The sequence below is a fragment of the Diorhabda carinulata genome, chromosome 1 (genome assembly GCF_026250575.1).
Source record: "Diorhabda carinulata isolate Delta chromosome 1, icDioCari1.1, whole genome shotgun sequence".
Lineage (NCBI taxonomy): Eukaryota > Metazoa > Arthropoda > Insecta > Coleoptera > Chrysomelidae > Diorhabda > Diorhabda carinulata.
Genome location: NC_079460.1, coordinates 12,338,968 through 12,366,617, shown reverse-complemented (window position 1 = coordinate 12,366,617; position 27,650 = coordinate 12,338,968). Strand labels below are relative to the sequence as shown.

Below are 27,650 nucleotides of genomic sequence, written 5' to 3'. Positions count from 1 at the left end.
AAAAATTCCGAAAAGTTTATGTCATCAGTATGCCAAAAAATAATTTACTAAAAACTGCTACCCAGAAAAATAATTTATTTATCACAATTGCAAATTTACATGACATGTAAAACTATTACTGATATATTTGGTAGGTTATATCACAAATTAGAAAGAAGAATTATTTGACAATTGACGTAGTACTAGACGTAAAAAGTAACATTAAGTAATTATAAAACAAGAAATTTATATTCAATTGTATTTTTATGAATGTTAGTATACATGTTATCTGTATCATTAGGCGATTTCTCTATTCTTAATATTGCAGATAAACATTCAACCTTGCCTTAATGTATCCCGATGATAAAGTTAAGAAATGGATTTATTAAATAGTTTGGTACAGATAATGTAAATAACAATACTTCTAATGGCAGTACCAGGGGGTGATAATAAAGGTCCATGTTACTGGTGTTTCAAGGCAGTTAAATGGATACCCGTTTTATTTATTGTAACAATAGTTGTCTGGTCTTACTATGCTTATGTTATTCAACTTTGCCTATGTAATTATTCCCCAATTTTTTGTATAATGTTATTTTAAAATTAAAATATATTGAATTCTCAAATGTAGGCTAATATTCTCGATTCAACCATGTCATATTACATTTATTCGGTATTTTTCTAATTACTAGTACATAATTTATGATTACATGACAGTTTGAAATTTTAAAATCAACCTTCATTAATAAATATATTTTCATTTGGATTTGTAGCTCAAAATTTATATTAATTTTATGTTAATTTTTGGAAAGATATAATTGTTTTTTTAATGAAATATTATAAATATCGTTTAACTTAAATAAAAATTTATTATTGTTTTTTTAGTGACCATTGAAGATCTGGTTAAGCAATTGCTATACCTAGTTTTTTACCACATTTTCTTCTTCATGTTTTGTTGGGCATATTGGCAAACAATTTTCACAGATATAGCTACAGTGCCTAATAAAGTAAGAGATTTTTTGCTGAAAGTTATCTCATAATTTTCAAATTTTGTACTGTTAAAATGAAAATTTTACTAATCATTGGATTTTAGCGTTACATTAATATGAACATATATCAAATAACTTAATCTTTTCTCACTTCAGTTATAAACTTTGGAAATTGTGGAGTTATTTTAATAAAGTTTTCTATATTTATTAATGTCTAACTAGTGCTAACTTGTTTATTTTTCAGTATTCAGTTCCTGATCATGTTTTTGAAGCTTATATGAATAACGCTGATAACTTTGAAACACAAAACAGCATGTTAGAAAATTTAGCTAAACGTTTACCTATTGCCAATATTACTTTAAGTGGAGGAGTACGTTTTTGTGAGAAATGTAGAGTTCTTAAGCCTGATAGGGCACACCACTGTTCTGTTTGTGGTGTTTGCGTGTTAAAAATGGATCACCACTGTCCATGGATAAACAATTGTGTGTCCTTCACAAACTACAAATTTTTTGTATTGTTTTTGGGATATGCACTTTTATACTGTATATATGTATCCCTTACATCACTTACTTATTTCATTGCCTTTTGGAAGGTGAGATTTTAAAATGCATTCATTCAATATCAGTACATATTTTCTAAATAATTAAATACAATTTTTTAGGGTGACTTACCAGGTATGGGACGATTCCACATATTATTTCTATTTTTTGTCTCTGTAATGTTCGCTATTAGTTTACTGTCACTATTTGGTTACCATTGTTACTTAGTTGTTGAAAACCGAACTACACTGGGTAAGTGAATATAAAATTAACAGGTCAATGAAATAGATATGTATTAATCAATATAAACCAATTGATTTTGATTACTTGGTTTGTTAATAGAAGCGTTCCGGCCACCAAATTTTAGAGATGTAGGAACAGATAAGTATGGGTTTCATATAGGCAGGTACAAAAATTTTCAAGAAGTTTTTGGAGAACATCCTAAAAAATGGTTTCTTCCAGTCAGTACCAGGTATTACATTTACTATATATATATATATATATATATATATATATATATATATATATATATATATATATATATATATATATTCTTGTTTATCAGAAATTGATATTTTTTTATATCTTTATATCTTACAAAGATCATTTCTTTGATTGTTAATTTCTGCTAATTTTTATCTTCAGTTGATATTTTGCTATTTTTGAAATCAAATTCATGCTTTTCATTTTGTTCATATTTATGTAATGTGGTTGATGCATTTTTAGTATATTTATGACCATTTATCCCATTTTCCAGATATTGCATAGTCATACCTATATAATTTTTTGGACAATTTTAACATGGTAATTAAATTATTGAATTTTTTTTGATTAATTTAATTAATTTTTAATTAATAATTAATTTTTGATTCAGTTGTACTTATATAATATTATTAGATTTCTTTCTAAGGTATGTACCTATTACATTAATATGTGATATATTGAAAGTCAAAACTTTGGGTTGGATCCTGTATCTTTAAATGTTAATAAAAATATTCGCCGATTCCTTTGGTTTCGCAAGATTCTTGAATGAATTAGTTATACAAAACTTTCAAATAATGGTTCTATTGATACAATTGATCCTAAACAATTACAAACACACAATGTAATACCATCAAAACTATATGGACTACCAAAATTACACAAGCAGAATATTCCAATACGTCCAATAGTATCATATATCCAGTCACCATTTCGTAATCTATCTAAATATATAGCGAATATTTTAGAAAAATTAACTAAAACAAATTTTTATATAAAAGATTCATTCATACTTAAATAATTTCTTAGATACATTACATATACATAATTATTATAAAATAACATCTCTAGATATCGTCTCAATGTACACCAATATTCCAAATGATTTACTAGCACATATTTTTAAAGAAAAATGGAATTCAATTGAACAACATACATCCCTCACTTACAATGAATTACTTGAAGGCATAATACTCATCCAAATGAATAATTATTTTCAATTCCATGATTTCCATCAACAACTGGATGGTTGTACAATGGGATCTCCAATTTCTTCGTACTTGGCACAAATTGTAATAGAATATATAGAAGAAAAAGTGATGAAAAACATAAGATTCAGTGTATTATGTTTCAAACGCTATGTTGATGACTGTTTAGCTGCAATTCCGTATGATAAATGTAATGATTTCCTACATGCTTTTATATATTCAACACTAAAATCCAATTCACAATAGAAATAGAAAACAATGACTATATAAATTTTCCAGATATGACACTCATTAAAACTGATGATAATAAAATAAAACTTAATTATATACAAAAGAACAAAAGAAACGTGTTCTGAATGATACCTAAATTATAAATCATACCATCCAAAAACACAAAAAACAGTATCATGATAGGATTAACAGATAGAGCTATAAATCTAAGTTTACCCGAATATCACTCTGAAGTAATTGAGAAACTTGAAACTACCTTATTACATAATCAATATTCACAAACAAATCCAAACCAAGGAGAATATATATATATATATATATATATATATATATATATATATATATATATATATATATATATATATATATGCATCTAAATGTTCTTAAAGAAAAGTCGAAACATCAAAATTTATCTTTTTAAAAATTATCAAAAGAAAAACTAATTTTAACACAGAAGAGACCTAAAATCGAGAACATATATATATATATATATATATATATATATATATATATATATATATATATATATACAAATCAATTAAAGGAAAAACTGAAATATATCCTATAATCCTATAATATATAAATAGAAAAATACATTGTCTCTATTATATATAAAATTAAATAAAACTAAAAAAATCGAATATCATTTACTCTATACTCTATTTATATATTCTATTTATATAGGAGTGACCATACAATATCTGGAAAATAGGATAAATGGTCACAAATATACTAAAAATGCATCAACCACATTACATAAACATGAACAAAATGAAAAGCATGAATTTGATTTCAAAAGTACCAAAATATTAACTCAAGATAAAATTATCAGAAATTAAGAATAAATGATCTTTACAAAACAAAATAAATTATCAGTTAATAATGAACAACACATAAAAAACTTATGTTAGGTCTCTTTTCATACAAAATAGTCTTTATCAAAATATATTTTTAAAAATACTAAAGTAGGTTAAAACGCCATATTTTTATCTGTCATTTTAAATACATTTTCTATGAAAATAGACCTAAAGTCAAGACAAATCAGCACGAAATATTTAAATCTTTTGAAGTAGTTTCTTGTTGCTAATAAAAAGCGATTTATTGTAAATAACATAGCTTTCAAGATTTTTCAAGTTAACACATCCCATTAAGTGACATACAGACGACTGTATTTTTTTTTTGTATATTGCATTTTTTTGTATGGGAAAAGGTAAAACAAATATTTTAGTAAGAAGACATTCCAATTCTCGGCACAGTTCGATCAATTACTAGAGAACAAGTACAGGCAACTTTTGGATAATTCTGAAAAAAAAATTATATAAGAGAAGGACTACTGGAGACATTTGATTTTAGGTTTTCTACTTTTATTAAAATATTACTAATTAGTGTTAAACCTGCAGTAATAAGTCCAGTGTGAATTTTTTATCTCTTACTCGAGTCGTTTTACCTATCCAAGGCCACAGTGTAGTTTAATTGAATCAAAAACAGATCAAATATTACAAGTTTACCTTTTTGCATAAAGAAATCTCATTTTACACCTTTAAAGAATTGTCTCTCATACAAATAAAACGAGAAATCTAGAGTGTAAAAATGTATCTATTGGTAACTACTGAAAAGACCTGTCTCAAAAAATCCACCAATCAGAAATTCAGAGGGACCTAGGCTCGAAAAATGTCTCAAAAAGCATGCAGGTTCGCAGAACATCTACAGACGACCTTCCAATCGAATGATAAAGAAGATTCTGAAGATTGAAATGAACCAGAACCTTGGCTTTGATCTGATTACTACCGAAGTTCTAAAACAACTAACAAAAAAAGCTCAAAAACTTAGCAATGTTATCAAAGCATCATTCAGATTGAAGTATGTTCCTAGGATGTGGAAAGTTGCAGATTTCATTATGATCTCCACACCAGGAAAGTCTCTTCACGAAGTTTCATCTTACAGATCGATTCCATTACAGCCTGTCATCTCGAAGCTCCATAAAAATCTACTCCTTAAGAGCCTAAAGCCAATAATAGATGATAAAAAACTGAAAACTACTCGTCCATAGATCAAGTCCATAGAATCAAGCACAGAAATCCTTGGAAGAAAAAAGGTCTGTTCCACTTTCTTCTTAGATGTTTCACAGGCGTTTGATAAAGTATGGCACAAAGGATTATTCCACAAATTGAAAATGGTTCTACCAAGACAATATTCAAAACCCCTAAGTCTTATTTGTCAGACAGATATTTCAGAGTAAGCAGGAGTGCCCCAGGGTACCGTACTTGGTCCAGTACTCTATCTGTTGTACACTAGTGACCTTCCTTAAGTTGAACACCACACAATAGCTACTTGACACGGCGGCTATGGCCATGGGAGATACTCACGAAGAAGCTGCTGAAAAGTTACAAACTTTCATTGACCACATTAGAATATTAAAATGTATGAAACTAGATCCATTTACATCAATTTTATGAATTAAAAAGATAGGTACTTCTATCAAAAGTAACAATGTTAATATTGCTAATGCAGCAAAATATCTGGGTATGACTCTCGACGTGAATTTATGTCAAAAAGAAACGTAGATAGCTTAATATTAAACATAAAAAGCAAATATTGAGACTTATTTGGAGTTGTGGTACTGGGGTTGGGCCAGTAAGAGTAACATCGACATTATTCAACGATTCCATAATATGACACTAAGGAACATCATCGGGATATCCAGATGGAAACTGTTAACCAAATCACAACCGAATTTACCAGAAGCCATGAACATCGGCTGCTTCAACATGTGAACGTCGAGACAATCCAGCTCCTAGATAACACAAACATGACCAGAAGACTTTAGAGGATTAAACCCTTCCAGTTAGTGCAATTATTTAGTGAGAAAGCAGAGCATAGTGCAGATAAGTGTAATACGCTAGTTTAAGTGTTATTAAAACATTATACTCTAAGGTCCACTAGTGAGTAAGACCCCAGTTATAAGTTTTCCAATCCAAGTGATATAGGGTAAAATAATATTACTCGTTGATCTCTTTCTGATCAGATTGGAATTTCACTAAACATTTCTCTCTGGGGTTGTTTATAAATAAAAAAAGTATCCTGAAACTAATGTACATATGTCCACCGTGTATGTCTATCAAAAATATCGGGCCCAACTAATTTGCCTGATGATGACCTGTTAAGTTTGATTTTTTTTATTTGGCCTGCTGATTTCTCATGGATGTATTGATATCTAGTTAGCCTAGACCAGCTCCATGTATAAACAAAATATTGCGTTACCATAGCGACGAACAATAACTTATTAGAAGTGTCAGTGTAAAGTTTTTCGTCAAAAAAGTAAACCAGAGTTACGCAATAAATTAAAAGAAAAAAGATGTCCACCAAAATTGTGAAAATCGAAAATTGGAGTATCGAGCCATCATCAAGTACCTGTATTTAAAAGGGTTAAGAGGTAAGCAGATTTACGAAGATTTGCTAAATACCCTTGGTAATCAATGTCCTTCGTATCCGACCGTGAAAAATTGAACTGCAAGCTTCAAAAGAGGTAAATTTTCTATTGAAGATTATGATCGATCGGGAAGGCCAGTTTCTGTGTCAGTCCAGAAAATATCGATGCAGTTATCTCCGTTGAATTGGGCTAAAACAGATATCTGAAGCACTGAATATTTCACACGAACGCGTTTATCATATAGTTCACGTCAATTTGGACATGAGAAAAATTGCTGCAAATTGGATCCCCAAATGTTTGAATGTTGACCAAAAGCGTGCAAGGGTTCGCGTTCGATCTGTGCTCGATTTGAAAACGATGTAGACCGACTTAAACCGAATTGTTACTATGGGTACATTTCTACGATCCAGAAACAAAGCAACAATCGATGGAATGGCGACACTCTGGTTCTCCAAGACCTAAGAAGTTTCGTGTCCAAAAATCTGCTGGAAAAGTTGTTTCTGTTTTTTGGGTTTGTCATGGAGTAATCATAATTGGATAAGGGTAGATCAATAACTGGAGGTTACTATTCGACATTACTGACCATTCTACGGGAAAAAATTAAAGAGAAAAGACGCGGAAATCTATACAAAGGTGTTTTGTTTTTGCAGGACAACCCCTCTGCACACAAATCTCATGTTGTCATGCAAAAAATTCGTAATTTAGGGTTTGAACTACTAATACGCCCCCTTTATTAACCAGATTTGGCTCCGTCCGATAATTATCTCTTTCCTCAACTGAAGAAAGGTTTTAAAAGGTCGTAAATTTTCTTCCAATGAGGAGGTAATAAAAGCTATTGCAGGTTCGCTCTAATAAATGTATTCAATTAAGAGGAGAATATGTTGAGTAATAAAATGTTTTGACATTTTAAAATTTGTTTGGTTCTATAGTAGGCTAAGAATTATTCAATATATCCTCGTATTAGTTATTCATGTTTTTGCTTTCAATGATAAATACGTCTAACTTTGTGTAAAAATTCAAATATGGATTCCAGGTTGGTTTTCTGTTTAAATATTTAATTTAGTTTATGGATTGCAAATATATGAATAATTTGGTGCAGGTCAATTCAATATTACATTACGAATTGCTTTTGCTTATTGATTTATGTAATAATTCTATTTCCATATCTCATTCAGATTTATGTATGATACATTTTCCCCCTCCTTTCCCAAACCTGTTACATTTTTTTACATATTTCATCATCAAAAGCACCTCTGGTCAGTACTACATTTCTCTCTCTTGCTTCATAAAATTAAACAAAAATGAATGTAAAAACAATGTGCGGCCAATTGATGAATTTTTAAATACGAATGATGGAAGAGTTACTTTCCAATGAAAAAGTTACTTAAAAAAAGATTTTTTATTTCAACATATCACAATCTTCCTTTAACTCAACTAAATTTTTTCCAACCATCCACAAAATACGCGTTTGCCTTTGCCAGGACGAACTCATTTGTCTGGGCTTTTTGTTTGGGAATAGAAAGTAGTAGGGGTAACTAGTACAGATAAATATGACGAATGTGGCAATTAATCGTAACGCCGTTTGGCTAATTTTTCTGTAACAATAGGGAAGGAATGGAGAGGCGAATTATGACGGTACAAAACATTATTTTTTAACAAATGCATAATAATGGCCGTGACCTTATTGGCAGAAAAAGGGTTTTTGCTTTATTGGTAACACGTTTCTCGAGTTAATTTATTATTTCGACTGAATTTTTATTTCTGGAGAATAGTGGACTCTTTCATCTACTATGAATTAGATAGCAAAACATGTTTGAATTTTTTATGCCGCAGAGCTTTAGATCAGCATTAAAGAATCGCGGCACAACCCATGCAGATAGTTTTCTCATATGTAATCCTTCATGAAAAATATACAGTATCCGATGGAGCACTTTAGGATAATACACACCAAAAAAGTCTTGGCCCCCTTGGTAATTTTTGGCAAGTTTATTTTAATTTGAGGATTTTTGTTTGCAAATACTTGTTTATCTTATCATACAAAAAAAATTACAAAGCAAAAAATTGTATTCATGTAAAAATAGGCAGAATTTTGTAGAATAAATCCGAAAAAAAAAACAAAATAAAATCTTTTTTTTTTAAGAAAAAAATATGAATACTGAAAATAACATAACTTAATAACAGTGTTTCCACCTCTTCTTGTAATTAATTCTCCAACGCGTCTTGGCATGCCACGAATTAGCTCATCAATAAAATTATTGGGCATATTGTTCCACTCTTCTTGAACAGCTGCAGTAAGTCCCGGAGAGTTAAAGGGGGATTTTCTCTATTGGATATTGCTCTGCCAAGATAATCCCATACATGTTCGATGGGATTCATGTCTGGTGAGTTTGCTGGCCAGTTTAATCTTTGGATATTTCCCTCTTGTAGCATATTCTGTACCCTTGGTACGCGATGTGGTCTGGCATTATCATCTTGAAAAATGAAATTTGCTCCATATTAGTTGCGCAAAGGTTGCACGATTGCTTGGATAATGTTTTGGGCGTATATGGCACCGGTCATTGTTCGCTCAATAAGAATAAGTGGAGTGCGGCGACCATACATTATACCCCCCCCCCCCCCCCCCAAAAACATAACTGATCCACCTTGATAAGGGACAACGCCTCTTGCGAAAATTAGTCGCTCTCGTCTACCTGGGCCTCTCCAAATTCTTTCCCGGCGACTATCACTCTGTAGACCAAATCGTGACTCGTCAGAAAATAAGACATTGCGCCATTGGGGTAAAAGCCAATTCCGATGCTCTTTGGCCCATTGGCGACGTTCAGCTCTATGTCGAGGTAGAAGTTTAGGAAACCTTAAAGGTCTTCTTGCCCTGAGATTTAAAGAATGTAACCTCCTTCTTATGGTACTTCTCGAAATTACTCTTCGGTAGATATACAAAAAATGACTTCGAAGGGCTGTTACCGTTATTCTTCGGTATCTTCGAGTGAAATTAGCCATATACTGATCTTCCCTCTCTGAAGTCACTCTAGATCGACCAGACACCGGCCTTCGTGCAACGCCACCAGTTTCTTGAAAAAGGGCCACTACCCGCCTTATCGAAGTTCGCGGCATATTTAAACGCCCAGCAATCTCATGATTTTAGAAAACCTCTTGGTGTAGGGCTACAACTCTTTCTCGATCAAATTGATAAATCGGATTTCCTGGCATCTTAGACAAACTTCAACGAATATTTTCTATACACACTACAATTCAAAACTGACCTCTTTTACAAAATTCTGAATATTTTCATACGAAAACAGATTTTTCTTTCCTAATTGCTTTTATTTGTATGATAAGATAAGAAGATATATAAACAAGGGGGGCCAAGACTTTTGGAGGTGTATGTATTTATGTAACTGTTTCTTGGTTTATCTAATCGGATGTCAGCGTAAAAATGTAGAGTAAGAGTAGAACTTCTCTTCTCTCCATATTCAACAAAGAAAACTTTCTTTTTATACGAGTATTAAAACAAATCTGTATGTCAGATTTATGTGAAATTTTGACAGATAACATTAGAAACATGACGAAAACTAACAATAAAATTTTCCTAGCGAAACTGTTTTCAACTTCTAAAAAGTTCCTGTCCTTCAAATTGCTTTTGTAAGACTTTGATATTTTCTGGTATATAGGAAAGGTTTACTCGTAATTCTCTAGCTATCGGTGAAAACTGTTTTATTTTTTTCAAACTAACTAATAATTCCTCCTATATACAAATGATCCTGGATCTAAGGTAATACTCCCATTCATTATAAAAATTACCTGTGACGGAAAATAATGAGCACGTTTGTTTTTATGAAACACTGCTGGTAAGTAAATTTATTTAAACAAATCATACGAAATTTGACCATAAAGCATATTTTTTAGATTAATAATTTCTGTTGTTTGTCAAATTATACATTAATCAGATAAGCAAACATCATTATAGATGTGATTAATTTATAATTAAATTCTATTCATTAATGATAAATTATTTGACTAGATTATGTTTCCATTACTAGAAAAATAAAAATCAATTGCTCCCTGATAACCTTGAGAAATTTTGATTATAGTTCTTCCAATATCAGTTGAAGATTTTAAAAACTACCTCATAAATTTATTATTTTTATAAACACTTTTGAAAATATGTAAATCTTATGAGAGAAAGTATTCGTTAAAAAGCAATCGAATCATTGTTAATTGGACGGCATTATAGGCCATTATTTAGACAGATACACTTAAATATAGTATACTTGGAACTTGTTAACTTACTACAACTGAATAAAAAATTATTAAACGTAAATAGACGAGTAAAATGTACCTGCCCGTAAGGAAGTTTCGTTTAAACAGGGTACCAGACGTGAACTGTGCCCATTTTGTACCCCATTCGTTTTTTTTTCTGGAAAACGAAATTTCAAAGCAAAAACCATAAAGGAAAATGAATTCTTTGCAAAAACCATAAAGGAAAATGAATTCTTTGCAAATTAAACAAAAGAAAAAAATCATTTCAATTCCAAAGTATTTTTCTAAATAATATTGGTAGTCAGAATCGTCTGAACTAGGGTCATCATTTGATTGAATTATGATGTGTTGTAAAGAGGGTGCTACCACATACACATCTTCTTCTTCAATAACACGTTCAACACAGTTTTTCCAAAGCATTTGGCGGTCTGTTGCTAGAACTTTATTTACGAATTCTACAACCCCTTTACTCAGTTTTGGAGACTGATTACATTTTCGTTATTCAGATTCTACGTTTGCCCATAATTAACTCTTAAATAAATTTTATCAAACTTTAGACCTTTAAAACAGTAATCAATTCTTTGTTGGGTCTTTTTTACAATCACTGACAGGAATAATAATATTTTTTACAGACATACATGCTAACATTTGATCTTTTTTACTACTACTATTTGGTATCTTAAGGAGTTGCCACAAGTTATAGGATGCGTTGTCCATAACGATTACTGACTGTGGTCGAATGTTAGCTAAACGCTGTTCATTAAACCGCTTTTCAAATAATTTTGCTGTCATATCTTCATGATAATCAACTGCACAGTTTTTAATTTTTTTAAGCAGATATTAATAATTATAATGCTCTTTAGAACATGGTCCATTTAAACAACAATTTTTACACTATTATCAACCCAAACCAAATTTACTACATCGTGACTGTTAAACTATGTTTCATCTAGATAAATTATGTGTCTATTAGAACTTCGATAGTTTTTAAGTTGACACAAATAATCTTGTCGCCATCGAACGAGTCTGTTATTGCCATCCGTTTATTCAGTTTTTTGTCTTTAAAACCACATGCTGACAAAACTTGACGCAACTGGTATAATTGTATCCTGGATAATCTGCTACCTTTTGTTGTATTACTTCTAATGTCACAACCCTGTTTTCCTTATATAAATTATAAATTGTAATACGTATAAAATCTTGAGTAGCTTTGTCAACTGTTTCACTTTTTCTTTACATGTTTTTCGATTCTGTGAATGATCCACAGCAACCCCTTTCGAGACTACTCGATAAATGGAATATTTATTTATTCTAGGTAATTCAGCAATTCTTTATTCTTAAATTCATACTTGTCTATATCCTCACTACACTGTGCAATTTCGATGTTTTCATTGCTAAACAGAGTCCATGTGGACTAACGGTTTGTTACCGAATTCTATACGGGGAGTAAATATTATTTTTCATTTCTTAATTAAATTAATCCTCGCATAACTGTCTTCTGCAATTGATATTGGAAGAACTGTACAATATTATATACGTAAACTAATTGTTGAACTTTCATTAATTACAATATGATGATTTGAAGTCGTAAGTAAAGTTGGTATCCATTTGGAAGTTAGTTATATCAAATATAATCAGCTTCGCATATATTTTATCTTGATTTTAGTAACCATTTCATATTTTTGATTGAATTAGTTGAAAATATTGAAACTAATTGTTATAATGCAAATAGCTGTAAAACCATATTCAAACTTTTTAAATCTAATTAGTTGTTCTACTACCTACATGAAAGTTGAAATAGGTACACATAATAACATAAATAGATGGTCTAATATTCAACAGTCCGTATTTATATATTTTTAATAAAATTAATATAATGCAATTGCACAAGTTATTGTTTTTTTATAAAGTTATGTTAACAGTATATATTATGATAATGTGGCATGTGATTATTGATTGATTATTGATTATTTACGACAACAAATTTTGATAATCAATATCATAAGATATAATAAAACAACATGCAACAACATACTTCTATTTTTATAAAATGACAAACTGTAGGAATTTTCTTTCACTGATTCTGTCATCAAATGGCAAGCTAAAATACAATCTTCAAATTGTTTTCCAACATTGTTATTATATAACCACTGATGTAAGTGACCACATTTGACAGTTCAGTACATTAGTTCACGGAACCTTTGGTGGAGTTAAAAATTTTGTTGTTTTGGCCCTTTCGAGAGTGCTTTTTGTAGGTTTACAAAAATAAATTTACTGTGTTAATTAATAGTACCATTTGACATTACAATTAGATTCTAGTTATATTTTGCAATATATAAATTATTTGATTGTTTCATAGAACCTTATCATATTTTTTGGCTCTGAGAAAGGGTCCGGTCCTGCTGGAGGCCCCCGTCGACACGTCACTGATATGTCTATTTCCTCCTCAGTGCATTTAATAGAATTTCTGGGTACTTATAAAATACATGAATTATAGTAATCAAAGTACCAGGGCACGAGGTCCGTTTACAAATAAACTCCAAATTCCCACTAAAGTAGAAAAGGGTGGAGAAATTTTCAATGCTCACTTGTCGAAGCTCATTCTTCCATTTTTCATATCTATGATTGACACCTACAACAGTAGCAACCAGCCTAGTATTTTATAGAATTGATTATAAAGAAACCACTCGATTATTTACTCAAAAACATATGTAGGAACAAGTTGAAATGCTTTTCTGAAAATTTACATTTTACTAATATATTTCTGAAATTAATGATAAATATTTATAAGTAATATAAATCGATTTTTAAACATCGCATATACTAGTAAAACTTATTTTTATTCTGATTTTATGTAAATACCTTTATTTAAACATTTCCTATTATTATAATGTCATGATTACCTTTTGAATATCATAAATAGGTAATTTATGTTCAGGTGTGTACCAGGTATGTGTATGTTGAAAAGAACAACAAAATTAGGATTTAATAGTAAATAAAAAGTATTGTTATATTTCTAGAAAATTGGAGTGTCTATGAACCAAGTGAATTACGGATTCGTTCATGTAGAAGATATCTCTAAATTAATTTAATGTAGTTGATACATTTTTATAATCTTATCACAATAATCTGCCGTTTAAATTTGCTATATTTACTATAGAATTTATTTGAAATTAAATGAAATATTTAATATTGAGTTTGGAAAAGTGTAGAAAGTATATACTATATTGTACAACCACATTGCATAGTCGTGAAGAAAGAATTCGGCTGTGGTTACAATGGTTGTTTAAAATTGTATAACCTAACATGCCAATTTTGATTGTGTCAAGATTTTTGCTAATTATTTGCATATGAGCTTCTCCAAATCAAAATTGCATATTCCATCAGTTGCTGGTATTTATGATTTGTATTTCCAAAAATTTGAGTATTTGCTCAATTCCAAGTTTTATTTTTCTTAATATTCAAATTTAGTGAGCCTTTTAGGCAGGGATTATACATCCTCTAATGTTGTCTGTGCCACTGTAATTCCTAATATTTAGGTTTTTATCGATTCTAATTTTCAATTTTTTATAATCGTTTGTGTTGAATACTCTCAAGACAGGTTTATTCTTACCTTAAACAGTAAAAAGAAGATAACGGAAAAACTAGAAATTATTAGTAACACTTGATAGGCATACTGAATATGGCATCATTCCTTGAGCTTTTCTTTAAATTCACTGTATAGGTATTTGAATAAAAAATTCTATCAAAAATGGGTTAAATGTCTGAGCTTTTTCGTCCATGCTACTAGGAACGGAAGTATGTACCTTCGACCGAGATATGAAGAAAAATCATATACACTACACGGGCCGAAAGTTCATATTTCGCCCTTTGTAGTATAATGTACTATTATCACAATAAATTTATAAGTCTGAGTTACTGTATTATTGCAATTGTTTTTCGTATTTTGATTTTGTCAAAGAATAAAACTCACCTGATCTTAATAGACATTGAAAGTTTTGTCATTAAGATCTCTTTAGATAACGGATTCTTAGATGTTTAAAAATCGACTAGAAGGCGTAATTTGAAAGAGAACCACCTTTCTTAGGACTATTGCAATTGATCTAATATCTTGTATTAATATAGGTTTACATTACGTTACTTTGCTTTGGATGGTGGTACTGCCTTGCTATTGTTATGTTATTAATCTACAATGAATAATATAAAATTTTTATGACTTTTTGTAGTTTGGGTAACGGTTTAGAGTATCCTGTACACTCTCGACTCCAGCCAAGTACCTATCAATCAATGGACAACACCCGGAACAGGTCAGAACACGTACCTAACTAATGCTAATTAGCTAACGCAGATTATAATTTTTAATTCTATACTTTTATGTCGGCATGGCGAACTTAATAAAAGGGATTTCGGCTGAATGAATCACCTATTCTCTCCAAAATTGTTTCATTAAAGAAAACAGTTCAGTGATTATGAGCTTTTTTGGATAGAATAGTAATATAGGGAACTAAAATCTCAAAAATATGCTTAGGGCATGAAAGACTGATATTTTATGAAGGGATGTTAATTTTTTGAAGATATTACAGACATATTACTATGAACAATCAATTTTCATACTAGTAGCATTTTAATATTAATTTGTGAATCTCAAATGATAATTTGGTGAAAAAATAAAAAATGTGAAGAGCATCTAATGGATTTAATTATATGACATGCTAGAAGAATTTTGTGTAGTTCATTATATAGTGTTGTATAATATTTTGAAAAAATGATGATGACTATCTAGATTTTTTATTTGGAACATTCACCACAATATGAATATTCTTTTAAAATTAGTGTTTTCCCTTCACCATATCTCCAGCAGCTCCTTATGCTGCATATCTTTGATTTCTTATTTATGGTAAGCTGATGAATGTCATCAACCCAGAAGTAATAAAATTTCTAATTTACTGGTAGTAATTTTCAAAAACATTCACATTTTTTATAGTGTCCAATCTATTTTGATTGAAATACTAGTAAGTACACCTATTTGTTAACTGTAATTTCACTTTTTTCATTTTTTTTTCAAAATTATCTAACTTTCCTCAGAAATCGTCGTTACCACCGCTCTATCTCAACTAACAGTTATTTTTGTTTTAAATATTAGAAATAGTATTGAGAGTTATGCTTAAAACATAGTGGTGTGTTTTTTTAAATTAGCCAAATTTGCTTTTAATTTATATTTTGGATTTTACATTTTCTAAAATAGTTTGTTTATACTATTGGAAAACATTTGTGCAAAAATAGTACACTTTGCAGAGTCACCACATTTTGTTAGGTACCTGATATCTCTCAAACAAAAGAATTAAGATGTAACGCTTTCAGGTATTTGTCTGTCTGTAATTTGAAATATATCAAATGTAGTACTGTACTAAAGATACGTTTTTTATTGACATTATAATTTGGCATTCTTACATGTTAGATATACAAATTAGTGAAAATGTTACCTTTCAATTTTTTTGTTACAGACTTATTCATATTGTATGGATGACTGCAACTCAGTTTCTAATTTTCCTAATATAAAAATAGAGGGTTAAATGAACTAATGCAAATTTTTTCTTAATTTTAAGTATTGCATCTATTTTTCTGAATCTAAAGACAATGTTCTAGCCAATTAAACTCATCATGAAAATAATGTAAATGCATAACTGATATTTCCAAGCATTCGTAAAATATTAGACTTTCAAATCTCTACTTAATACAGCTATTTTTTAGAAAGTTCGCTTGGCCTATATTTTAGTCATTAACTTCACAAATTTAACTTGTTATGAAGACTGGTTGCCACTGTGGATTTTTTATTTATTGCAATAAATAATTTTAAGAAACTTCCAGTAGTACATTTCTTTTATATTTTTTTATTTTGAAGTTGTCCATGTTTGACTGCTTAGGTTGGGTATGCTTGGATGAAGATAAAAAGCTGCTAGCATTTTATATTTATTTTGGGTGAATAATCGTACTTACTTAATGTCGTATACTGAAATCTACACAAAATTATTGAATGTTCAGTAGTTTTAGGAGAAAGCTATTATTTGTAACTCTGAACTTTTTTTCTAAATTCTATCTTTTATGTAACCAAAATTGTGTAACCCGATAGAACATGCTTATATCCATATCTACTTAGGTGAATGTGAAACTTTTAAAGGTGATCAGGGATCCTTCTAAGTAAATTGCGCAAACTTACACTGAACTAGCTCAGGTAGATATATTGGTTGATGTGTTTCGTCCTCACTGTGTAACCATCAACATTTCGTTTTATTGACATCATAATATCCAAATATGTGATCTGCATAAAGCGTTCTATATAATTTGATGCATTTTCCTACATTTTTTTTAATCAGTTAAGCTTTAATATTTCTTAATGTTATTTAGATATTTTAAATTAAAGTGTATGCAGATATTTGTCAAACAAACTGGCATACATTGTTTTGTTAAAATGTACTAATTGAATTTCAATTCTCCAACAGAGTTTAAATTACATCATATTAAAACTTCTGGTTTGTGGATCTATCTATTTGAAAAATTGCTTATATACTGTATACCGTATTTAAATTCATTACTTCGACAGTTGCAGGACATATGTTTATTTGCAGTATTAATTGTGATATGTCTTCTCATTAACATATAAGGTTTTATGAGTCTCATAAATTTTATTGGTCAAATATAATTTTAGTATTCTTATGAGTTGGCAGCAACCTTGAAAAAACTTTCTTTGATGTTATCAAATTATATCAAATAACCTACTTTTGACATTCATCTGTCAAATAGTACTAGAAGTACTGTTCAATTGCCACCTGTACTTTTTTATTCCATTTATATTCTTAAGAGTAAACTGAAGTGGCATTTGGAATAAGTGTGAAGTGTCTGTTTTGAGTACATTGTCAGCTAATTGTGATGTAAAAGACATTAAAGTATCCACAATGAAATGTTTCATATTGTATTCAGTAAATTGTATATGTGGAAAGGTTATAGAACACCTGTTTTAAAATAAAAACTTGGGCAATACTCGAAATCTAAAATTATACATTCTTCTATCAAAAGTACCTATATCATATAGGCAATAATTGTCTGGTATTCTCAATAATAATTTCTAGACTGACATTTTAGAAATGCCCTAATTGATAAACCTGCTTTTTTAACGCCATAGCAATAATTTAGAGGGAGAAGTTTGGAGATACAGCAGACCAAAATTATCTTTGCTCCTCCAAAACGTGTTTTTAAGTCATTTTCTAAAATATGCTCTGGCATGAGACACCATATTGCCAGGATCAAATTTTAGATATTCCTGTAAATTTTGAAGGGATTTTGAAGTACGACTTTGATTTAGTGTCAAACCTTTTTTATGCTAAGAGAGTTTCATTTGAATTGAGAAAAATTATAGATGTAAAAAGCAGTATACAGACGAAATATAGATTGTATAAATAGAGAATTTCATTAAAAATTTTTGCCTACTTATATTGTTTCCTGTCTTAACAAGTACTTCAATTTTCTTAATACATTTTGGGTATTTCTATAATTGATAATATAACATCGATTCAAATTTTTCATTTGATATTTTTTATTTGAATTATATTGTGGATACTTCTAGTGTTGTATTTAGTTACTAATTATATTTTCAAAAATTGACAACAAAAAATTTTTTCATATAATACCAACTAAGTTTGAATACTTTTTATTTCAAGTTAACTTTATCTTGAGGTAATTTTGACCGACAGTTGTTATTTTGAATTTTATAATCAATCTATACTATTTTTTAAATCTTAATTAGCCAAAAGAAAATTTCTGTTTTATTTTTATCTATGTATGAAGATTAGATATAACATTTTTGTAGAAATTTGAGAGAAAAGAAAAAATGGAATATTGAAGAACTAACTCTTAATTGAGCAATTATTAAAATTTTACAATCACCCAGGACGAAAGTGGTTCGGTGATATGGGTGAAAAAAAAATTAAAACATTAATATAGGAATAGTTGACCAGGTTATTTCATTCGTTAAAACGTTATAATTTTTTGCTCTTCATAACATATTTTTTCAATTAGATCTGGTGCATCTATTTTTGAATTAAGTCGTACATCACCATGTAACATACTTCTTTAACATAACTACTAACGAATGGAATTCTGTAAAATGGGGTTTTACAACGAACAAATTAAATTTAAAATTATTTATAAAATAAGTAAGAAAACATTCTCAGTATTCTTTTTAAATATACTGGTGTTCAGCTCAGTAATGTTTATCACTGATTACTTCCTTAATATAGCTGGCGTAGATTGTATGGAATCATATTAATCTTGGAAAAAGGTTGATAAATTTCAAATAATGTATGAATTAGTACAAGACAATTTGTATTGATTATTTTTTTTTTATAATTCTAGGGACACTATTACCCTGTTACCGAAATGAGGTAGGTAGGTTCGGATTTTAAAAAATAACCATGGATTTATGTTTTTCTAACAAATCTAAATCATGCTTAAATATGAAAGCATACTAATATCACTAAACTAACTACATAAAAAATGTTGCACGATAATTGTGAATTTTAATGAAAATTGATTCTATATCACAAGAACCATAACAAAATATAATAATACTCAGTTGAAATTATACAATAAAGAAATATAGAACCCTCTAAACATTAATAGAAAGAACAAGCTAAAATCATTGAGAATCGAACAAAGAAGTTTAGCATTATTTACATTAATATACTAACATCTCCAAAATTCTTGGACCTCCCACGTCACTTTGAAAACAAAATATTTATCAAGGCTTTTTTATACATTTAATCTTTAATTATTTTCAATTTCCAACTATTTCGAATACCAATGTTTAAAATATGTTCTTATCGATTTAGTGTGATTGTTGAGTTTTTTTGCAATTATACCTGGTAATAGAATTTCATTGTTCAATAGAGCAATAATAGTGGCTTTGCATGATTTGGATCGATTTGCCGAATCATCCAATCGCGGATAGACTAGGTATTCCTCAAGTTTCAGTTATCCGACTTGTGCGTACTAGAAAAATAACGCGCTGAATGCAGATTATAGAAGAACTTATGATCGATTACTTTCCAGTACCACAATATGGTGAAGATTTGCTGGAACCAATTTGTGATCTAGGAGACCATTAAGAGTATCCAGGTTAATCTCCAGGTTTTGTTTCGTTAATGATAGTCGGTGACATCACGATACACATACACGGTATGCCTATGCACAGGCATGCGCGATCTCTCTCACACAATGTGACGTCACGTTAGAATCAAAATTGAAGTATAATGTATGCTATATACCTGTTATAAAGTTTTATGTCGAGTCCAAAAGTAATATTTGATGCAAATACTTGTCTATATACGTATTATTTATATGGATATTGAATTCACCATTTTAATCTCACGTTCTTAAGGCCGCGTGCGGCTTACAAGGAATATAATTTCCTGCCTGTTCCGTGAAATTTAAAATAAGATTAGCAAAATATGAAATTCATGATGGAATTATATATAGGTAAATAAATAAGTTTTAAACCTGAACATTTTGCATGATATAGAACTACCCTCTTCTAAATAAATGGAACAGACTCGAGCTAAAATAAATAACGCATAAATAATGGGTATAGTATCTAAGTATTTCGAACCAGAGTGAAACCGTTCTTGTTTATAATTCTAAAAGTGAATCAAACAAATAAAATAAGTATAATTGTTGGATAAAATTGTGTGTGTTATTTTGTGATTTACGACATTCATTTACCATATTTTAAATAATATTTATCCTCCTCTACAGGGTCCTGTGCACTACTTGAAACCAATGTATTTAATACCTGTTTGTTTTTGGTATTTCGATTAGTGTTTTTGCATGTAGCGACGGCATTATGGCAATAGAAAGTACAATCTTTTAAAAGAAAATTGAGTCAACTGTGATTATTATAGCTGCTAAACACAAAAAAGATCACAAAACATACAAAAATCCACTAAATACGTACAACTTCAACCTAAACTTAATAGCACAGAAAAAATTCTATTTCCAGCATGACGTCATGCGCGAGGCGTGTCAAATTTGAGCCGACAATTTAGCATATCGGTGTTAGTGTATCTATGTTGACATGGAGTTGGGGAGGCCAGGGCGAAATCGTTCAAAAACAAGGTTGAGGGGTGGGGGACAGTAGCTTATTCCCATTTCAAATACTATGACAGGGGAGAGTGATTATCCTCTAAGATTCAAATTCGTTTAATTATGCACTATTTTTCATTTGTCTTATTTCATTGTTTAGTTACAATTGAATTCATCCAATTTGAATTTGATATATGACCGAATTAAATGTACTTTTTTTATACACGTATTGCCTTATAATACTCGTTTTGACCAACATATGAGCGTCCAAGAATTTTGTGTATATAAAAATTAAAAAACTATCTTTTAATAAAATGAAAATATAATGAGAAAATGAGATTTTTTCATTATCTTCTAGTATAGGCCTATCTGGGACTATTTTCACATTTTCACTATGCCACATCTGTTTAATCTCAATTGCAAGATCCGCATATTTGGCCAGTTTCTCGTGGTGTTTGTTGAGAACGTTGTGAGTGTTCGGTATAGCTATATAGACAAGAATTGACTCTTCCATCAACTACCACGATGTCAGGTCTGTTATTCGTCACCTGTCTATCGGTGATAATGTGTAGTGTACGGATTCTTGATAACATTTTTCCTGTAGTTATTCGTGTCTATAACTTGATCCTGGATAGTCATCATGAAGCCTTCGTTCTCTGAAAAGAGATTGCCGTCAGTAAACCATCTGTTTATAGCTTCTTTGTCAACATGCGGCTGGTTGAGATCGTGATTATGTCTACCGTGTAGTACCTTTCGTAACCACAGTTCCAGCTTCTCATAGTCCAATACTATATTTAAGTGAGATTCTGGAGATGCGAGTTTGAGGGGAGATTAATCCTTATCCGCCTTGGATATAATCCGGTGTAGAGTTGAGGTTTCTGATTTCCTATGAAAGAATTCATTACCTGTCGAGAATGCAGGTTAAGAAAGTCGATCAAGCCTCTCCTCTTTTTGGGGTAATGTTACTCTAATAGTGGATGACGGGTGTAGATTGTTGTTCTTCGTCATCATTGCTCGTGTCAACCTCTGAATACCCTCTAGCTCTGTTCTCGTCCACTTCAGGATTCCAAAAGAGTACATTAAAGCGGGCGTGACCTAGGTGTTGATTGCCTGCATCTTTTGGTGTATTGATCCTGGATTCTAGCTTTTGCCTATTTGAGGTCCAGCAAGTTAGCTTGTTGAAATTCTTTTATTATTATTATTACAGATACTTATACAAACACAAAAAGCTCAAAATATAAGATTTGCTAAAAAAATGCTACTATTATAAATATTTCCATGCGAATGATTTGACATGTGTCATTACTGATTTTGAACGAGTTTAGTTACAACAATACGCAGTAGAATTGAGCAAGAAATAAATCAACTTAATTTTAGGATAAAATAAGCAGAAAAAAGAGCAGTATGTTTGTAGCAGTTACAGTAAAATTTGATATATTTAGATTTTCTTACCAGAATTAACAAATTCCTTCTATAAGATTTAAATTTAGTTGTACTAAGATGGCTTAATCCCTTTCAAAATATCCTTCTCGGCTATAGTAATAGGAAAAAGTATGCAAATGGTCATATCTAGGGAACAGTGTTATTTTTACCATGAATTGTTTTTCAGGTCGATTTCTCCGCTGTTTGTCACGCATACGGAGCATAATTTCAAAATGATATTTTTCAGTGATCCTACGACAATTCACAACTTTCGATACAAGACCCCATTGTCAATGAATTACACTGTGAGCAAAACTTTCATATTTGACAAAGCTTTCGTATTTTTTTCAAGGGCAGTAAAACCGAATTGTCATTTTCTTCTTTCAATGCGAAGCGTTGTGTTCTCTTCTATCCACATAGGTGAGACAAATTCCTCAGGCTAGGCAGCGGAATTTTTGAAGCTGAGTAGAGGGGAGGCAAAGACTGGTAGGCCTAATCACAGGACACTCAATTATCACAGATACAACACGGGTAGAGCCGCCGATCCAAACTGTCAGTTCTGTGGGAAAGAGGAAGGAACTACGATACATATCCACTACAACTGTTAAGCTCTTAACATAGAAATATCCTAGTATTTCACTTTATGGGTGAGCTTTGCTTGAAAGCCCAGAAGATTCTCTAATTTTGGAGAGCCTCCTTACACTAGGGCGACCAAGGGGGCTGCAAAGAGATTACCCAGGCAATTGGGACCTACAAGACATCATCATTCTTAGTGATTAGCTATTACTTTATTTCGTCCATATCATCCATTGTATTCTAGGACTTCTATGCTTTTTGTCGGTTTACTTACTTTCTTTATTTCACCTTCCTTTATTCGTAAGCTCAACCTCATTATATATCCATACTATACCGTTCAACCGTTGATTTTTCATTTTATTGGTAATGGTTGCGTCATTTCCCTTATGTCCTTATTTCTGAATCTGTTCCTACTATTTGTATCGAATCTTTATTTCAATAATTGCCCAATTTAAATATCTTGCTTTTTCTAAATTACCTATTTTTCTGTTCATTCAGCTGGGTTTAGGTTTTCATATAAATACATATTACGATATATAATATAGCTGGCAAAGATTTCGTTACATACATACATACATATATATATATATATATATATATATATATATATATATATATATATATATATTATGAGTAGTTTCTTATTGGGAACGTGGCAATGAAACACCAAAGTAGACTAACGTTAATATATTTTCCTTTCCAATAATTAGGTATTAATTGTCTGAGAAATAAATAATTGAGATTTGTGGTGGCTTTGAGTTGTATAAATTCTTGTAAAAATTTTAAATAGGAATCAAAATTCCATATTCAAAGTGACGATGATAGAAATATAGATTAGTTAATTAATCAATTATTTTCCAGACGATGAACACATAAGTATATTTTTCCCATTAAGAAAAAACTGCCTATAATTCTAAGGGACTTCAAAATAAAATGAAGTATTTTATTATTTGTGTAAATAAATAATAATAATCAAAAAGTTCTGTGTATGTAACAGTTGCAAAGTTGTTATACTAGAATAGAAGGGGCTTAACTTTACTGAGATGATTATACATGCCACTTCTCTAACCTTAAAGTAACAGCTTCTTTGTAAGCAACTGATTTATTAAAGCTACTCCATCTATGATTTTATTTTCGGCTAAATCATGAAATAAATCCCTTTTCACATTAATAAAAAGCAGACTGGACCTAAAGACCGAACTTCATTTTGACAAATTAAAGTTTAGAATAAACTCGTTCACATGTGACCCCGGTACAAGGTATCGTAAGAATACATTTATATGTAAATATTAATATAGTAAAGCAAAAGACATGAACAAGTTTTCAAATTAGGACCGTTTACTTAAAAGGATTCTAGCCGTGAATCGAGATTTGCTGTCAAAACTTCAATTTGAGATTTCTTTCAAAACAGAAAATAAAAGTGAAGAATTCAGCTGAATTTACATTGTCTTCACTGATTAAGATTTCTCTAAACAATTGATGAAAGAACCTTCGGGAGTTCCTTATATTGATGTGTTCAGTGTCAAATAAATGAAAACACAGCTCGCATATCAAAAAGTAACTAATAACAAAATGATAATTTTATTACATTTTTATCTACATTTCACCTTATACTCTAAAGTATGCATTTTCTAGAAATAAAACTATTATTTCTTCCTGTTATTATATTATATGTCATTTTGAAATCATTTAAAATGTAAATATGAACATAGTGTTTTTAATCAATCCAATTTTGTTTAATATATTGTGTAGTCATGTGATATTTTATATATGAATAAATTCAATTCTCTACCAACGTGTCTCAGCGGGTCGCAAACAGAAAATAATATTAATTGAATTTTACGAATTGATTTTTAAGAAACAGAAACTTCAACGAGGAATTTTAGTAAACATTTCATACACTTATGTTAATCCGGCAAAAGCAAGGAAAACCTAACATCACATTTTAACCCCTTTTAATGTAACTTACCACTTATGCTAGCGTTTTTTATATGTGATACTTTCAGGGTCTTCCAATTAAACATATATTTTTCATGATATTTGCATACATTGTGAAAATTGCGAAATGCCCTTGAGAGGGTCTGATAAAATGGAGCACTATAAACTATTCAGATGAAAGACTCTGCATAAGTATAGATTGACAAAAAGTATATTGAAAATTCTAAGTGTGCTTTTTAATGATTCCTAGTTTTTTCTTTCATGTATAAAATGTGACATTTGAAAAAATAGAGAATAAATATTTTCATATATTCATATAGTTTTTTTAATAAAATCTGGTTAGCATTTGTAGAAACCCTTTAGACGACAATATCCATTATTTTAATAATTTGAGATTTGTTAAAATATATACACTTTTTTACTGTTAGCTGCTACTAAATTTATATTGTGAGTAATATTTTGCTAATTTTATAAACTCTAATGTACTTGCTTGATTTAACTGTTATGTATTTTATGCAGTTTGGGCGATGGACTAACATTTCCACAGCGACAAATAGATGAAGATCAAGAATCACTTTTACATCGGAACTATGAAGATGACGTTGAATCTGTTTGACGTCCATGAATTAAATAAAACGCTGTATTCTATCTGTAATTTAATTGAGGAGATATTTTGGTATTTTTGTTATGAAATATTTATAAGATAGATGATATATTGTTTTATTTATAAGGTCGAGTTGAGATAGGTTAATATTAAATGCTGTTCGTTGTAAATCGTTGAGGCCACGGGAAAAAATGAAATTGGCAACGTAACACGTTTATCTCAGATTTAACATGTAGTTTGAATCCTTCACTTATTCTACGGAAGTGGGGAACTGTCATAATAGAGGTCCAAATTGTTTACCGTACTGTCGTTATTATTTAACCTATCTTATGCTCTAAAACCTAGTCCACAGAGTACTTCGTTAATCTGATCAATTCTCTATGTAGATATAAATTCTGAACATGGTATTTCTGTAATTAATTGACCCGTCAAGTGAAGAACTTAAAAACTAGTGCTGTGATGGATTTTAAATAAAACTATTAGTAGGAGTATTTGTTTTTTTTTTATTGAATACTATCTGATGTATCAAGGATAGGGACTAGCTATATGCCCCATTTGTGAAGAATATCGTTTCAAGAAATGTATTTTGAGATTTTGAATTGAACATAACGGGTACTCCTGGTGTCGATTTTTAAAATTCGACCCAATCACTATAAAAGTCAAATTATTCTGATATGCTAGGTGGAAATTCTCTTCACTAATACACAATACAGTAAAACTGATGGATATTGTATTTTTAATCATTATATTTCTGTCCTACGATATAATTGTTGGGCAAATCGATCTTTCGTTACTTTCCACGAAAACATGAATTCTGGTTCAGAATACTCTAGGATTGAGAAAGTTTAGAGATAACCGACGAATTTGGGTAAATATTCTTACAACTGAAAAATCTGTGTCTACATGTCTGTGCTTGAGAGCTAGAGGGAGAGAGACCAACTTAACAGGAAACTTCAAAACTTGAAACTCTCTTTCCAGAACTCATAAAACCAACATACAAAAATGTGGACAATGGTCTTTTTTAATAGTTTCATTTCCATTGTACTCATTCATAACAATTATGAAAAATACAATTTCCTTCATAAATTGGGAAGTGCTGGACTTGTGAATCGAAATGAAAGATAGATGTTTGGACTTGATGTATTTTACATAATAACTACATTGATATTCTGTCAAAACGTTTTATAACAGAAGCTTTTCTTTCAAAATCATTAAAATTAAGCTTTTAATCCTCGTAAATGAAGAACATAACAGGATTTTCTATAACTCAGGAAAGTCAGTCAGTCAGTCATTTATTATAACCATGCGACATTGATTGGCTCAATTTGACGAAAATTGGATTTACGTCCCTCTAGCTCTGATGTATAGGTATTGAAAGTATATTTCTTCCAGTTCACCAATAAAGAATCTTTCCATCCTGGTCACTCTAAAAAAATTAAAAATTTTTACTGTTCAGTGTTCATTCTATTATTGTTATATGGGATTTCGGTGAGGAACAATAATACTCATGAGCTCTGTTCAACATAAAATCCGATCTCTTATTTTCTAGCTAAAATCAAAGAACATTTAGATGCATTAATATATCAAAAGGTCTAAGAAATAAGAAAGTAAAGAAATAGTAGTATAATAGAACTAGAGCATAATACAGGGTCATTCACGAAAACCGGATGGTTTTACACGGGCGCTCATGGTGTGAGGGGCACGTGACTACCTAACGTTTCCTTTGTTCATAGCATTTACATTTCAGTCATTTAGATGGAGCCGTGGACGCTAGACCAACGCTTTTACTCGCATGAAAGATTTGTGCGGAATGATGAATCCGTAACTGCTGTTCAGCGAGATTTCCACCATCAATTTAATATCCATCGTAATGAAAGTGTCCCTTCTTGTAACACGATGGGTACACAACCTAGCCGTCGTGCAGCAGTTAAAAGAACGAGATTCCCAACAGCGATTACAATTTTGTCTATAAATTCTTACCATTTTTGAAGAAAATGAAAATTTGATATTCGTAATGAGTGAAGAAGCGTGTGTACAACAATAAACCGCATATTTTGGAGGACCTAAAGATCGCAATTCGTCGAC

At 30.4% G+C, this 27,650-nt stretch overlaps 1 protein-coding gene across 4 annotated transcripts; it reads left to right on the top strand.

Moving 5' to 3' along the window:
* The first annotated feature begins 31 nt into the window (after positions 1 to 31).
* On the top strand, positions 32 to 26,054 carry LOC130898851 (palmitoyltransferase ZDHHC15B). 4 transcript variants are annotated; one of them, XM_057808421.1, is made up of 9 exons: positions 148 to 251; positions 308 to 539; positions 862 to 983; positions 1,210 to 1,557; positions 1,627 to 1,756; positions 1,847 to 1,976; positions 15,118 to 15,198; positions 19,301 to 19,329; positions 25,481 to 26,054. In XM_057808421.1, the coding sequence occupies exons 2-8, from the start codon at positions 407 to 409 to the stop codon at positions 19,326 to 19,328; spliced, it is 972 nt and encodes a 323-aa protein (XP_057664404.1). In that variant the 5' UTR covers positions 148 to 251; positions 308 to 406; the 3' UTR covers position 19,329; positions 25,481 to 26,054. The 4 variants fall into 4 exon arrangements, with proteins under 4 accessions (XP_057664412.1, XP_057664404.1, XP_057664421.1 ...); XM_057808438.1 differs by lacking the exon at positions 15,118 to 15,198; XM_057808412.1 differs by lacking the exon at positions 19,301 to 19,329.
* Positions 26,055 to 27,650: the final 1,596 nt, after the last annotated feature.